Source organism: Copidosoma floridanum, unplaced genomic scaffold, assembly GCF_036245765.1.
Source record: "Copidosoma floridanum isolate Cflo_tuat_1 unplaced genomic scaffold, Cflo_Japanese_pri ptg000001l, whole genome shotgun sequence".
In the NCBI taxonomy this organism is placed as follows: Eukaryota; Metazoa; Arthropoda; class Insecta; order Hymenoptera; family Encyrtidae; genus Copidosoma; species Copidosoma floridanum.
In genome coordinates this window covers 3,264,698-3,276,036 of record NW_028321878.1, presented here as the reverse complement: position 1 = coordinate 3,276,036, position 11,339 = coordinate 3,264,698, and the positions used below count along the sequence as shown (strand labels likewise).

General features: G+C 49.9%; 2 protein-coding genes across 2 annotated transcripts; both read right to left on the bottom strand.

The window, feature by feature from the left end:
- Positions 1-633: 633 nt before the first annotated feature.
- On the bottom strand, positions 634-6,111 carry LOC106640343 (A disintegrin and metalloproteinase with thrombospondin motifs 1). Its single transcript, XM_089588787.1, has 15 exons — positions 5,454-6,111; positions 5,230-5,360; positions 5,026-5,118; positions 4,715-4,950; positions 4,539-4,623; positions 4,330-4,397; positions 4,111-4,218; positions 3,247-3,379; positions 2,848-3,023; positions 2,488-2,776; positions 2,279-2,411; positions 1,827-2,095; positions 1,466-1,740; positions 1,022-1,289; positions 634-912 (listed from the first exon to the last, which is right to left on the bottom strand). Exons 1-15 carry the CDS (start codon positions 6,109-6,111, stop codon positions 634-636), a joined length of 3,201 nt encoding a protein of 1,066 aa, XP_089444913.1.
- Positions 6,112-8,669: 2,558 nt separating this feature from the next.
- Positions 8,670-10,842, bottom strand: LOC106640413 (uncharacterized). Its single transcript, XM_014354446.2, has 3 exons — positions 10,662-10,842; positions 9,821-9,987; positions 8,670-9,348 (listed from the first exon to the last, which is right to left on the bottom strand). The coding sequence occupies exons 1-3, from the start codon at positions 10,735-10,737 to the stop codon at positions 9,079-9,081; spliced, it is 513 nt and encodes a 170-aa protein (XP_014209932.2). The 5' UTR covers positions 10,738-10,842; the 3' UTR covers positions 8,670-9,078.
- Positions 10,843-11,339: the final 497 nt, after the last annotated feature.

Here is an 11,339-nt window from a genome sequence, read left to right as displayed (position 1 = left end):
TTTTTTTTACAATTTCGTCAGATTGGACGGGGTTTTTTACATCTCAACGAATCTTAGATGCTACTTTTATTGTAAAACGACAGATAAAATCGTGAAATAGTAATTTTTGGGGGACATTTTTAGTCAACCAAATGATTCTTGGATTCGTACGGATGTGTCTGTCTTTTTCTTGGGCACAATCGTCTGAGTTGCAGTGACAAGTGCCATACACCTTTTGTACCAATAACATGCCAATAGTTGGTTAAAGTCTAGAAAAAGTCACGTTTTCGGGCTGAAAGGATCAAACCAAGTAAATAACGAAATTATTTGAAAATTGTTTGATTTTTGAAATAAAAATTTATTCGTAAAGTACAATGGCACCTCCAATAATTTAAGGTAACTTATAAATGTAACAAACTAAACGATTTGCTATCAAATGAATTGGCTACAGTGGCTTAGAAGTAAAAAAAAAATAAATAAATAAAAAAATCAAGTTTTCTCGCTAAAATGGCTCAACGTCCCTAAAATATGCGCCTGTAAGTAATACGCGCAATCTCACAGCCGCGTGAGTAAACACCATAGACACGTCCTTCATCAAAGGAGAAGCAATTCTCGAGACTCACGGGGACAGTGATTTTCTCAAGTAGTCCTGGTTCACTCGCCGCGGCAGGAGTGACAGCAGCGCCTGCGAAAGCTCGGGTTCCGGCACTGGGCAGCCAGATCTCGAGTTCCGGCACACGAACGGCTCCCATCGCCGCTGCACTGGTGCGCGCACTTGTCGAGTCCCCTGCAGGGGCGCGTCTCTTCCGGAGGCGGTGCCGGAAATGTCGACGACCCGCAAGCTCCGACCGACATCTGGCGCTGCTCCCAGCCGTCGAGCTCAGCGCAGCGCGCCCGCCGGGTCTGCACTCCCCGCCCGCAGGTCTGCGAGCACTGCAAAAAAAAAGGAAAAAAAAAAAAAAAAAAAAAGAGCAACGACCGACTGTTACGGACAAGAAAAAAACGAAAGAAAGAAAGAAAGAAGAAAAAAGAGGTTACGGACGGGCGTCCACTCGGAGTACAGCCACTTGCCGTGGGGGCACTCGGGCTGCCTCGTGCACTGTCTCTCGGTGATAGGCTGGCTGAGATCCCGGCAGTTGGCCGGCGAGAGCGTGTTGCGAAAGACCCGCAGCTCGTTCTCGCGGGTGACCAGCCGCTCGGGGAAACTCGCGCGCACACAGTACAACCGTCGTCGCTGGCTGCCCAGGCAGCTTGGCGGCGCCCCGGCCACGCACCGCTCCCACATTCCCGGGATCCACGTGTACTCGCAACTGCCGGGGGAAAAAAATAAACACATATATGTGATTTACGACCGTCGACTATTTTCGGTGGGGGACACGCTCAACGCTACTGGAGCTAAAGCGCTTTTTTGTTTTATTATCACGAAAAAAAAAAAAAAAAAAAGGCAAAAATGAGGATACGCGACACGTGTGGTGTGCATACTTACCTGGCAGTGTTGCACCTCTCGAGTTCGCGGTGTCCGGGGGGCTTGGCCACCACGAGGCACTTTCTGCGGGAGACCAGCTCCCGGGTGACCTCGTCCCGGCACAGGAGCTGCCTGCGCCTGAGGCCACCACCACAGCTGGCCGAGCAGGCGCCCGGGGGTCCCAGTAGCCACGCGTACCTGCCCCGAGCCGAGCGCAGCTCCGACCGAGCGATCGAGTACTGCGACGAGACGGAGATGAGGGCGCCGGCGTGCAGCACCTCCCGCGTCGCCACCAGCTTGGCCCATTGGAAAATACACATACATGTACACACACTCAGTGCACGGACAAGGAGAGTAAAAGTAAAAAAAAAAGTGCACTCACCGACACGACGATCTCCGAGGCGGCGGGTCCCCTGCTTCCGAGGACGTACTTCTCCTCGAGGCGCTCGAGCCTGAAGGCCGCACCGTCGAGCACCTGCACCGGCGCCCGGCCGTCCCCGTCGAACTCGCTCATCTCGTGTCGGCGCCTATCTCCGTCACGCAGGAGCACCTTGACGTTGCCCTCGTGCGGCACTGCGTCGCTCAGCAAAATTGTCACCGTGACCTTGATGTTGTACGCCAAGCTCGGCACCACAGCCAGCCGCGTCGTTTCTTCGATGATAGAAGGGCCACACCGACGATTGTCAATTTGTCAAGAGATAATAGATACCCTTTCGATATAACTAATCGTCAGCCCCGTACGCGCCACAACCAACGAGAGAGTCCCTCCCCCCTTAACGGCACAGGATTGCTATTTGGGGCAGCCACCCGTTGTATGATGCATGAATGACGTACCTCGGCGCAACTTGCGCTGAAAGTTGGCGGTGACGTTCTCGCAAGTGGAGTTGTTGCCACCGCAAAGCCCACAGGCGTCCTTGGTCCTGTTGGAGTCGAGCGCACCGTCGCAGCCCATGGCCCGGCACTTGCCCTAAAACAGTAGACACGTATACTGTAAAAAAAAAAAAAAAAAAAAAAATACTCGTAGGTATAGGGATGAAACTCACTTCGATGCAGACGTCGGTCGCTTCGTACGAGCAAGGGGTGCCGTCCTCGACGTCGAGGCCCGTGTGGAAGATCTCGCCCGACTCCTTCCTATAGCAGACGAGCTGGCAATTGGGCGAGCCGGCAAATGCCTCGTAGGGCAGCCAAGTCCCGTTGTCCTGGAAGGGGCTGCTCTTGGGGTCGTTCACGTGCTCGTAGAAGAACCGGGAGCACTGCCTCGCCCGAAGATCGACCGGCTCTTGGCACGGGGGCACCGCGCACACTCTGTACTCGCGCGGCTCACCCTGGCACCTCCTACGACGCGCGTCACATTGGCACGTTTGCTTATACGAGGATGGGGTATGACTGGGCGCGTTACTTACGAGCTTCCGCTGTTGCAGCGCCGGGACCTGGACTGCACGGCCACGCCACACGTCCTCGAGCACTCGCTCCAGGAGCTCCAGGGACCCCAGGTGCTCTCGCTGCCCCGTACGGCCATGGGCGGTGGAACGAAGCGCCGCTTCGGCTCGACCGTCTCGCAAGCTCCGTTCGTGCAAAACTGCAGTCGTATACCGTAGGTGTTGTTTTTTTTTTTTTTTTTTTTTTTCCAGCAACGTTAATAACAGTGCGTAGATTATAAAGGTTTTCGTGGGTGACACATTTTGTACAAACAAAAGTGAACTTTCCTCATTTTTACTAAAAAAAAAAAAAACACCTTCTCCCCCCCAAAAGATACGAAAAGACAAACATCCCAGGGTTCGGTTAATTAAAAGCACACTCGCCTTATTTTTGGCGCACAGTGTACCCTCCAGCGGCGGTCCCTTCTTAGTTTTACAGGCCTGCGAGCTGTTGGCTCGTCCGCACCATAGATGCGCGCAGAGGCTCGCCGGCTCCAGACTCCGACAGCGCCCGTATCTGTAAACAAACGAGCCTCCTCCTTCTCTATCGTAACAATATATTACGTACCCTACGTGCTATCATATCACATGCACACACATGGGTTTGGGAATTTTCAGCGCCGGCTTTTATTTACTCTGGACTTGGCTGATGCAATGTTCCTTGGGGCCGTTGGTGTATTGCGCCGGGTGTTGTTGTAGGCGCGCTTGTTTCGTTAATCGCGTTTTCGAGAAGCCCCGGGTAATTATAGTATAATGACGTTCTCGAACTACGCGCGTCTACCGTGGCTCCATCCATCCATCTCCACGACATGACGAAACGGCTTGCAAAGCTTCCGCTTCAAAGATCGAGAAATTTCTTTGAGTATTTTTTCCCCCTGCTTGTTTTGTTTCATCGTCTTCGAAATCCCAAACTCACGTCAAAGATCAAAATTAAATTGTGACCATTGGAAGGTCTCCCTGACTTTCAGTCAGAAGCAACTATAAATCACACCACCCCGCCCTCAAAGTGGAGTTCAATAGCCAAGCGCGTCTTTATTGATTATCGCACGAGTTCGGTAACAAAGAGCATCAGTTGAAAAAAGTCCAGAGCAGGAGAGGAGCAAAAAAACGGTCCTAGGGTATACTTGAATGTCACTCTACTGTACACTTTCGTGGAAAATATCAATGGGAAAATTGGGTAAAGGTGTATAAGGGCTAATTTTTAGCCAAGCCACGTATGAGCGTGACATTAAAATTATGTGTACGCACCCCTCGCCGAATTCCATGCGGCACTGCTCGTCCATGCTGAACACCTCGTGGCCCTTGGCGATCGGCGAGTCATCGTCCCTCGGACGATTAGACAGGCAGGACCAGTGCCTGTCGAGTTGGGAACAAAAAAATCCATTTGTAGGAGTGCCAAAGTTATTTGAAATTTTTTTTTTTTTTTTTTTTTTTGGGTAGTGCCTTGAATAGTAAAGATCGACGTACTTTGCTTTGCGATGGAATTCCTTCTTCGAACAACTCGACCAGTGGAAATTGTGAAAATTCGCCGCCACCTGGATCAGGTACAGGGAGGGACAGGAAAAATAAAAGCACGTGTTTAAACGGAACATCCATTAAGTTGTACCCAGTTTGACATGTATGGCTTTGCAAATTTTCAAATTCAATAAATTCATACGTATGTGTGGGGTCTTTACCATCGGTGCCATAATACTGCCTCGCACGGCTTCTCTCGCGCACGCGTTGCCCGAATTTTTGTCCCCATCGTGAGACAATCCCAATCTACGTCGAGAAAAGAGTTTTTTTTTTTTTTTTTTTTTAAACACGCAAACATCTAAGGCAAAAAAAACAAAAATAGGTAACAAGTACGAACATGTGAGCGACCTCGTGGGCAAGGATGAAGGCACTCGTGAGGCCCTCGTCGCGGTTGAGGGCGCAGGATCGCGATGGGTCACACGCACCCGAAACCGGAGCGTAGCCGGAGGGCCCGCCAATGTCCAGCCTCGTCAGCCACACGGCCACATCGTGCGTCCGGTTCGACTGGGCCAACAGCTTGCGATTCCACCTGTTAACGTTCTCGAGCGAGCGACGCGCGTTACCCTGATGCACCTACACATACGCTCCGGATTGTTTAACCAACTATCGTAAATACACAAGCCGATTGTTTAACGTTAGTTCCATTACCATTGCGTCCTTCTTTTCGGTGGACAGGATCATGCGAACGACCACGAGCTGCATGTTGGAGTCGAGGGACGGGTCCTTGTAAATTGCGCTCACCTGCACGAAAAAAGCAAAACAAAGCAAAGAGCGAGACGCGACGAGTCCCTTTTTTTTTTGCTCCTCGACAACCCGTGTACCCCCACACGTACACAAATGTCGTATACTCACGATGTTCAGGAGCGCCAAGATGTACCGCTGGACCCGCGAGCCGTGAAACTCGACGACCGAGTAATCGGCCACGACCGCGAGCTCGAGCCACTTTGGCGGCGAAAACTTGCCCGCCACCGTCGTCTTCCTAGCTGTTGCGACAAAAAAAAAAAAGAAAAACGCGAGAGATACACGTTAGTGACAAGCATCAGGGGGAGCAGCTCCCTTGTTATTCGTCCACTCACTCGGCAGTTTCTCCCGCTGCCAATTCCTGTCGAAGAAGTACCCGAGCCCTTCCTCCGGCCGGTCCAGCTCGTTGTTCCTCCCAAGGCCGGTGGCCATCGACTCGCTCACCAGCTCCGGACTGTCCTCGTAGTTCTCCGCGTCGAGGGTGTCGCCCGTGAGGTTGTAGTATCGCTGGCTCGCCTCGTACAACTGCGCCGCGGGTGCCACGTCCCGCCTACTCCTCGCCAGCCCGGCCTCGTACAGCAGATGCTTATTACCACCGCTGCCCCACGGCTCGAGCAGAAACGTCCGGTTCTCGAGGCGCACCAGCCCGAAAAAGTCCTCCCGGCAGCGCGTCAACAGCACGCGGGAGCCACCCTCCCACCCGTGGACCTCGCCCACGCGGCTCTCGCACGAGCCCAACGGCTCTACCCCGTCGTCGTACCCGGGGCCCGTCCACTCGGGCCTGAGCGAGGCAGAGAGGACGAGGTGCCGGTTGGGCTCGGTCTTGAGGAGCCACTCGTCGAGCGAGACAAACTCGAGATTGTCGTTGGCGCGGGGCACGGAGCGCCGGTCCCGGGACACCTCGTTGTGGGGCACGACGCGCGGGTGGACCACTCGCGGGTACCTCTGGAGCGCGGTGCCCAAGGCGGCCAGGAGGACAACCGACGCGATCATCGTCCGCTTGTATCGCTCATCGCGTCGCACCGGGGACTACAAGGCACGAATCGTCCGACTCGGGAATACTATAATGTCAGTCATCGCATAGTTGGTCTCGATCGCGGCCCAAACGGCACTTGCGGTGAAAAGTATCGGCAAACATCGAACGCGCAACCCCCCGTCAGAGCATGTAAGTATTTACTATTACCGAGAGTCAACGAGAGCCCCAAAGTACAAAAATCACGTGTCCGCTCGACTTGGCGCTCGCATCTCAACTTTGCGGGCTCGGCGGCCTGGTAGTCGTCGAGACCCACCCGCCGAGAGAGAGCCAACCTCTCTCACGAAATTAAAAATAAAATCAACGCCGGCCCGCGTCGGACGGGAGAGAGAGGGACAGACAGTGCGGAGAGAAAGAGGCTGCACATCACGCGTACACCCATATACATGTGTGTATACACCCACAGCTTCCGAGAGCTTGTCGACAGACCCCCCCGCCCCGTTGTCTCTGCACCACACGCGGAGCTAACTTTGCTCTCTCTCTCTGGGCGTGCGAAAATCCACTCCCTCAATTATGTCATTTAATTGGGCCGATATGCAATACGCGCCATGCAGTCGGAAAGCACGCGCGTGTATGCGAAAGCTCCTCCCGCTATACCGGGAAAGGGAGGCAGAGACGTAAACATATATATATATATATATATGTAGACGAGAAGAAGAAAGAGGAGGAGGAATTTTTAAAGCGGGCCGAGACTCTTGGGGAATGAGTTCACAGCTGCTATACCGTGTAACACGAGCGGGCGCGTAAGTAAGTAGAGTATGCGGCGTGTGTGCGCGTGTGTGTAAGCTTATTTCGTGTTTCTCGCGGGGCGTTCTAATAATGGCAGCTTTATGCGCGAGACGTTTAGCCTCGGTCGCTGTGCTTTCACGTATATACATATATATAATATATAGAGCGGTCAGTGTTCTTTTGGCTTTACCCCCCCCCCACCCCCTTACGTGTGCGTCGGGTGCGAGATGCGTCGACGAGACGTTACGGTGCCACTGTAATATCACCTCCCTCTCTCCGCTATTGTCTCTTTAACCCACGTTGCGCATCTCTCTTGTTTTACTTTTTTTTTTTTTTTTTTTTTTTCTCTTATTCGTGCGCTATACACTGCTCTTTCTATCTCGAGCGCTACTCGCCCTTCTTTTTTTTTCTCCCCTCCCATCGGAGACGAGCACTCCGGCTGTGTGACGTTTCAGAAGCAGAGGAGACATTTGGGACGCACAAAATCTTCTTTTTTTTTTGTTTTTTTTTTTGTTTTTTCACAGCAGCTCAGCTGTGTTGGGTGAAACGTAACAATATAAAATGGGGCGGTGGATCAAATTATCCCGACACTTGTGTGGTACATTAATTTACAACGTAAACGTAAAATAAGCAACTGCATGCTTGATCTTGTTGGTCGAGTATACAAACGAGTTTCAACGATGAATGGAAAAAAAAAAAAAAAAAAAGAAATCAATGTTGGTCGCTTGTTGCCGCGAGGGCCAATTGTTCAAGATCCGAATCAATCAAACCGATCGAGATCGATGAATGACGACGAACCGTCACGCACACCGAGCGCATCAGCCTGTGCAAGTATATATACCCATTTAAAAGGAACGAGCATCGCCGCGGTCGAGAATTAAATTATCCCTCGTGGGGCTATACACTCGTGGCATTCCGCAAACGCGTCTCGCGCTCAATTATAAGCTTAATTGGGGCTGCAGGTTCTCCAGTTGTGCACGTCGCGATGTGCGTTGCGACGTCACGCGTCTCTGGACAAAGGCGTTGTCGATCTCTTGAGCGCGGCAGAAAACTGTGTATGCACCAAATGACAGACTAGACGAGTGACAGGGTCGTATCGCGATAGTGGCGTAAATAACCCGAATCTACCTGACCGCAAAGGAAGCGTAAATATTAACACTTTTCCACTCTGATGTGACTTGCTTCCATACATGACTGGCTGATTTTTACCCTTTTTTCATGACCACTCGTATTTTCTTTTCATTACGTGCCGGTGGAGTAGTGGTCATGGCTTCAGAAACAATCAAATTAATGATTCATCGACTGTTTAACCAGCGCTACCGTATCTTTTTTTCCGGAAACGATTGACATGGATCTGTTAAACAACGCGTCTGATGGATCAATTTGAGTGTTTATTTATTATTCTTGAAAGTTTTTAGGAAGCATTCACGATATTGGGGAGGTACAGCGAGTTACTCGAAAATAAGTTGAAAATTCGGTCTGTCGAGGAAACGAAAAGACGTGAGCTGCTCGCCGAAAGCCCATTTTCCATTTTAGCTTGGTATTCATAATTGCCGTCGAATCATCCGACATCGAGGTGGCCAAGTGGCCTTTTCAGCTCGTCGAGTGGCTATACATTATATAGCTCCGACTACACGAGAGACTTCGTATGGGTTTTTTTTTTTTTTTGGCTGGGAATGATTGTTTTATACAAGATTGTCAATACGCAGAAAAGAGGGGGAAAAAAGAATAACAAATACGAAAGATTTATTTACAAAACAATTTTATACATTTATTGATCCGTTTGGTTAAATGTCATTGAAAAAATGTACACTGTGTATACGCCCGTGGCGTGATTATTCCGTATTCTTTTTAACCGCACTAATCATAAAATTAACGATCACCTCGGGTACACCGAAGCGGACATATATCACACTCAAAACGTTGAAAACATAATCACTCGAATGCCCAGCGACTCGCATAACAATTGGAAATCAATATAGTATATATTACAGCTAGGGCTGACCTGATAGATATTGTCGCGATATAATTATACCATGGTAAATGCAAAAAAGTGAACGCGAAAACGTACTTACAAAATGAGTAAAAAACTCAAACAACCGGAACGGATGCAACGGGAGGAAGGTAAGAGAGCTCATTTCTTGTATTATTGTGCTCTTCGGTGTTATTTATAATGGGATGTCGAAGGAGAGAGCGTGTCACGATGGGTAGAGGGTGAATGTGAGTAGTATCTGGATGGCGAGGGCGAGAAAGAACTCGAGCTCTTTGGCGAATATGTCCTGGCCTTGGCCACTGCCGGTGTTGCAGAGCGACCAGTCGCAGCACGAGGTGCACGAGTAGAGCTTCGTGCGCTCCCCGATAACGATGCAACCGGGCTCGCACTTGTTCGTGCAGTTGCGCTCCATGCCCCACATCATCGGCTCGGACGTCGAGTTTTCCGTGCTCGTCGTGTACGAGAAGCGCTTCACCTGGCCGGGATCAAAGGCTTTTTTTATTAAGTATTGCGCAAACTCAACTCCACGAATTTATCATCGGCGACTCGATGGAAAGAAAGTGCAGTCCACATTTTTTGGAAGAAATACTCGTGTGTTGGCAGGGAATTTATGAATTTTCCGGGTAACCTACTTTTCTTTTTTTTTTTTTTTTATCAAGAGCCAAGCAGCTTTGCAGCTTTGGATTTTTTTTACTACGCTGAATGTAATAGCAGTCGAGAAGCTTGAGAATTAAAAAAAAAAAAAAATTATGTTCCCGAATTGGAAATGTTACTTTCTTTCTCCCAGCCGTCGATTTCTCGTTACTTATAAGATGATTATTTGTAATTCCATCAGTAGATAGCGAACAAACAATCATCAGTTACATAATTTGGTTACTAATGAAAGAATCGATCCTTAATCAAAGAGAAAAAAAAAAAAATCATCCAGTAAACGAAATGAATCGTACCATGCACAGGCGTTTGTCGTCTTTGCACTTTTGCATGAGGTGACTGTCGTTACCGGCTAGACTGACGCACGTATTGCCCTCGTCAATAGTGTCGCAGCGATAGCACCACAGGTCATTTTTACGCTCCGAGGCTGCATGCGTTCTGTGCTCCTTGGACGTCAACTGACCTAAAACATTAGACAATTTATTGCTCCCATCACCATCATGATTGAATAACAATTTCATTGGGCTTTTATCGCTCGTTCTCTCCCTCGACATTCTTGTACACGCATCGTATTGTTGACAAATAATATTTCCTCGATAAGGAAACGATTTTTTCAATTTATTTTTTGCAGGAAGATAAGCTCTCTAGTTTTTCGCTTCTCTTTAAAAAATTAAAAGCGACACTCGTGACACACGTTTCGAGCTATGAATTTTTCATTCAAATTTATGAATAAATTGCGAGTTTGTTTAAAAAAAAAATATCCCCATCGTATCGACCAGCTGAACTCACTCTGCGGCTCACAAAAGTTCGCCAACGTTAAAGGAAAAATCAATTCCCTTCGGCGCGTGACGGAAAAACTTTCGTTATCCTATCGAGCACACGACACGACAGACGAGAGAAATCGATCGCGGAAGAAAATTCGAAATTAAAAAAAAAAGCAAAACAATTACATTGCACGAGGTAAAAAAAAAAAAAAAGCACGGGTGCACCCAAACGCGGGGAGAAAAATCTCAGACTGGCGTCCCAAAACAAACCATCCCTCCCACGCGCAAACGCGGGTTAAACACATAGGCTCGCTGTGCACCTTGTAAAACTCAATAATCCCGGGTGCAGGTGAGTATACACGGAGACACTTACCATTGCCGCTGACAGAGACGGCGATCGCCACGAGTACTATGAGGAAGGGCAGATGGTAGCTATCCCACGGTGGCATCTCGTCCGTCAGATCATCTCGGGTCCAGAGGAGTAACAACAACAAGTCCAACCAACGATGCCCAGCTCCTCGCACACAATCGCCAGCGAGCTCCTACCCACTACTGACGCTTCCGATGCTGCGCGCCGTCGCCATGTTGCCCGCACACACATGATGTACGCGTATCACGATTTCATCCCCCTTTCGCTGGCGCATGCGCGCCCAACCGTCGCCCCTTTCACGCTTGGCACCACAGCCCCTTCGTAGATACACCATATACATGCGCGTGAAAAAGGGGCACGAGCAAATTAAGGAGGAGGCTATACCCGCTGGACTTGTTGCGCGCCTCTGAGCTACATCGGGGGGAGTTATAGGGAGGGGGGGGGAGGTGGTGGCCTTCGCTCCAGAGACCCGGAAATCGATTTTCAGCTGTACCCCCCGTACAGCAGCGCCACGATTCACTTGCGTGGCTGGATCTCCTTTGAATTCCGGGGGTTGGGCGCAGTGTGTGTATTTATAGGTGGCAAGAAGGGCTTGCGGGACGCCCTGCATTTATATACATACCCTCACCCGAGTCATCCCGTTATGAACCGTATACCGATTATTTTGTAATAGGCATGCAA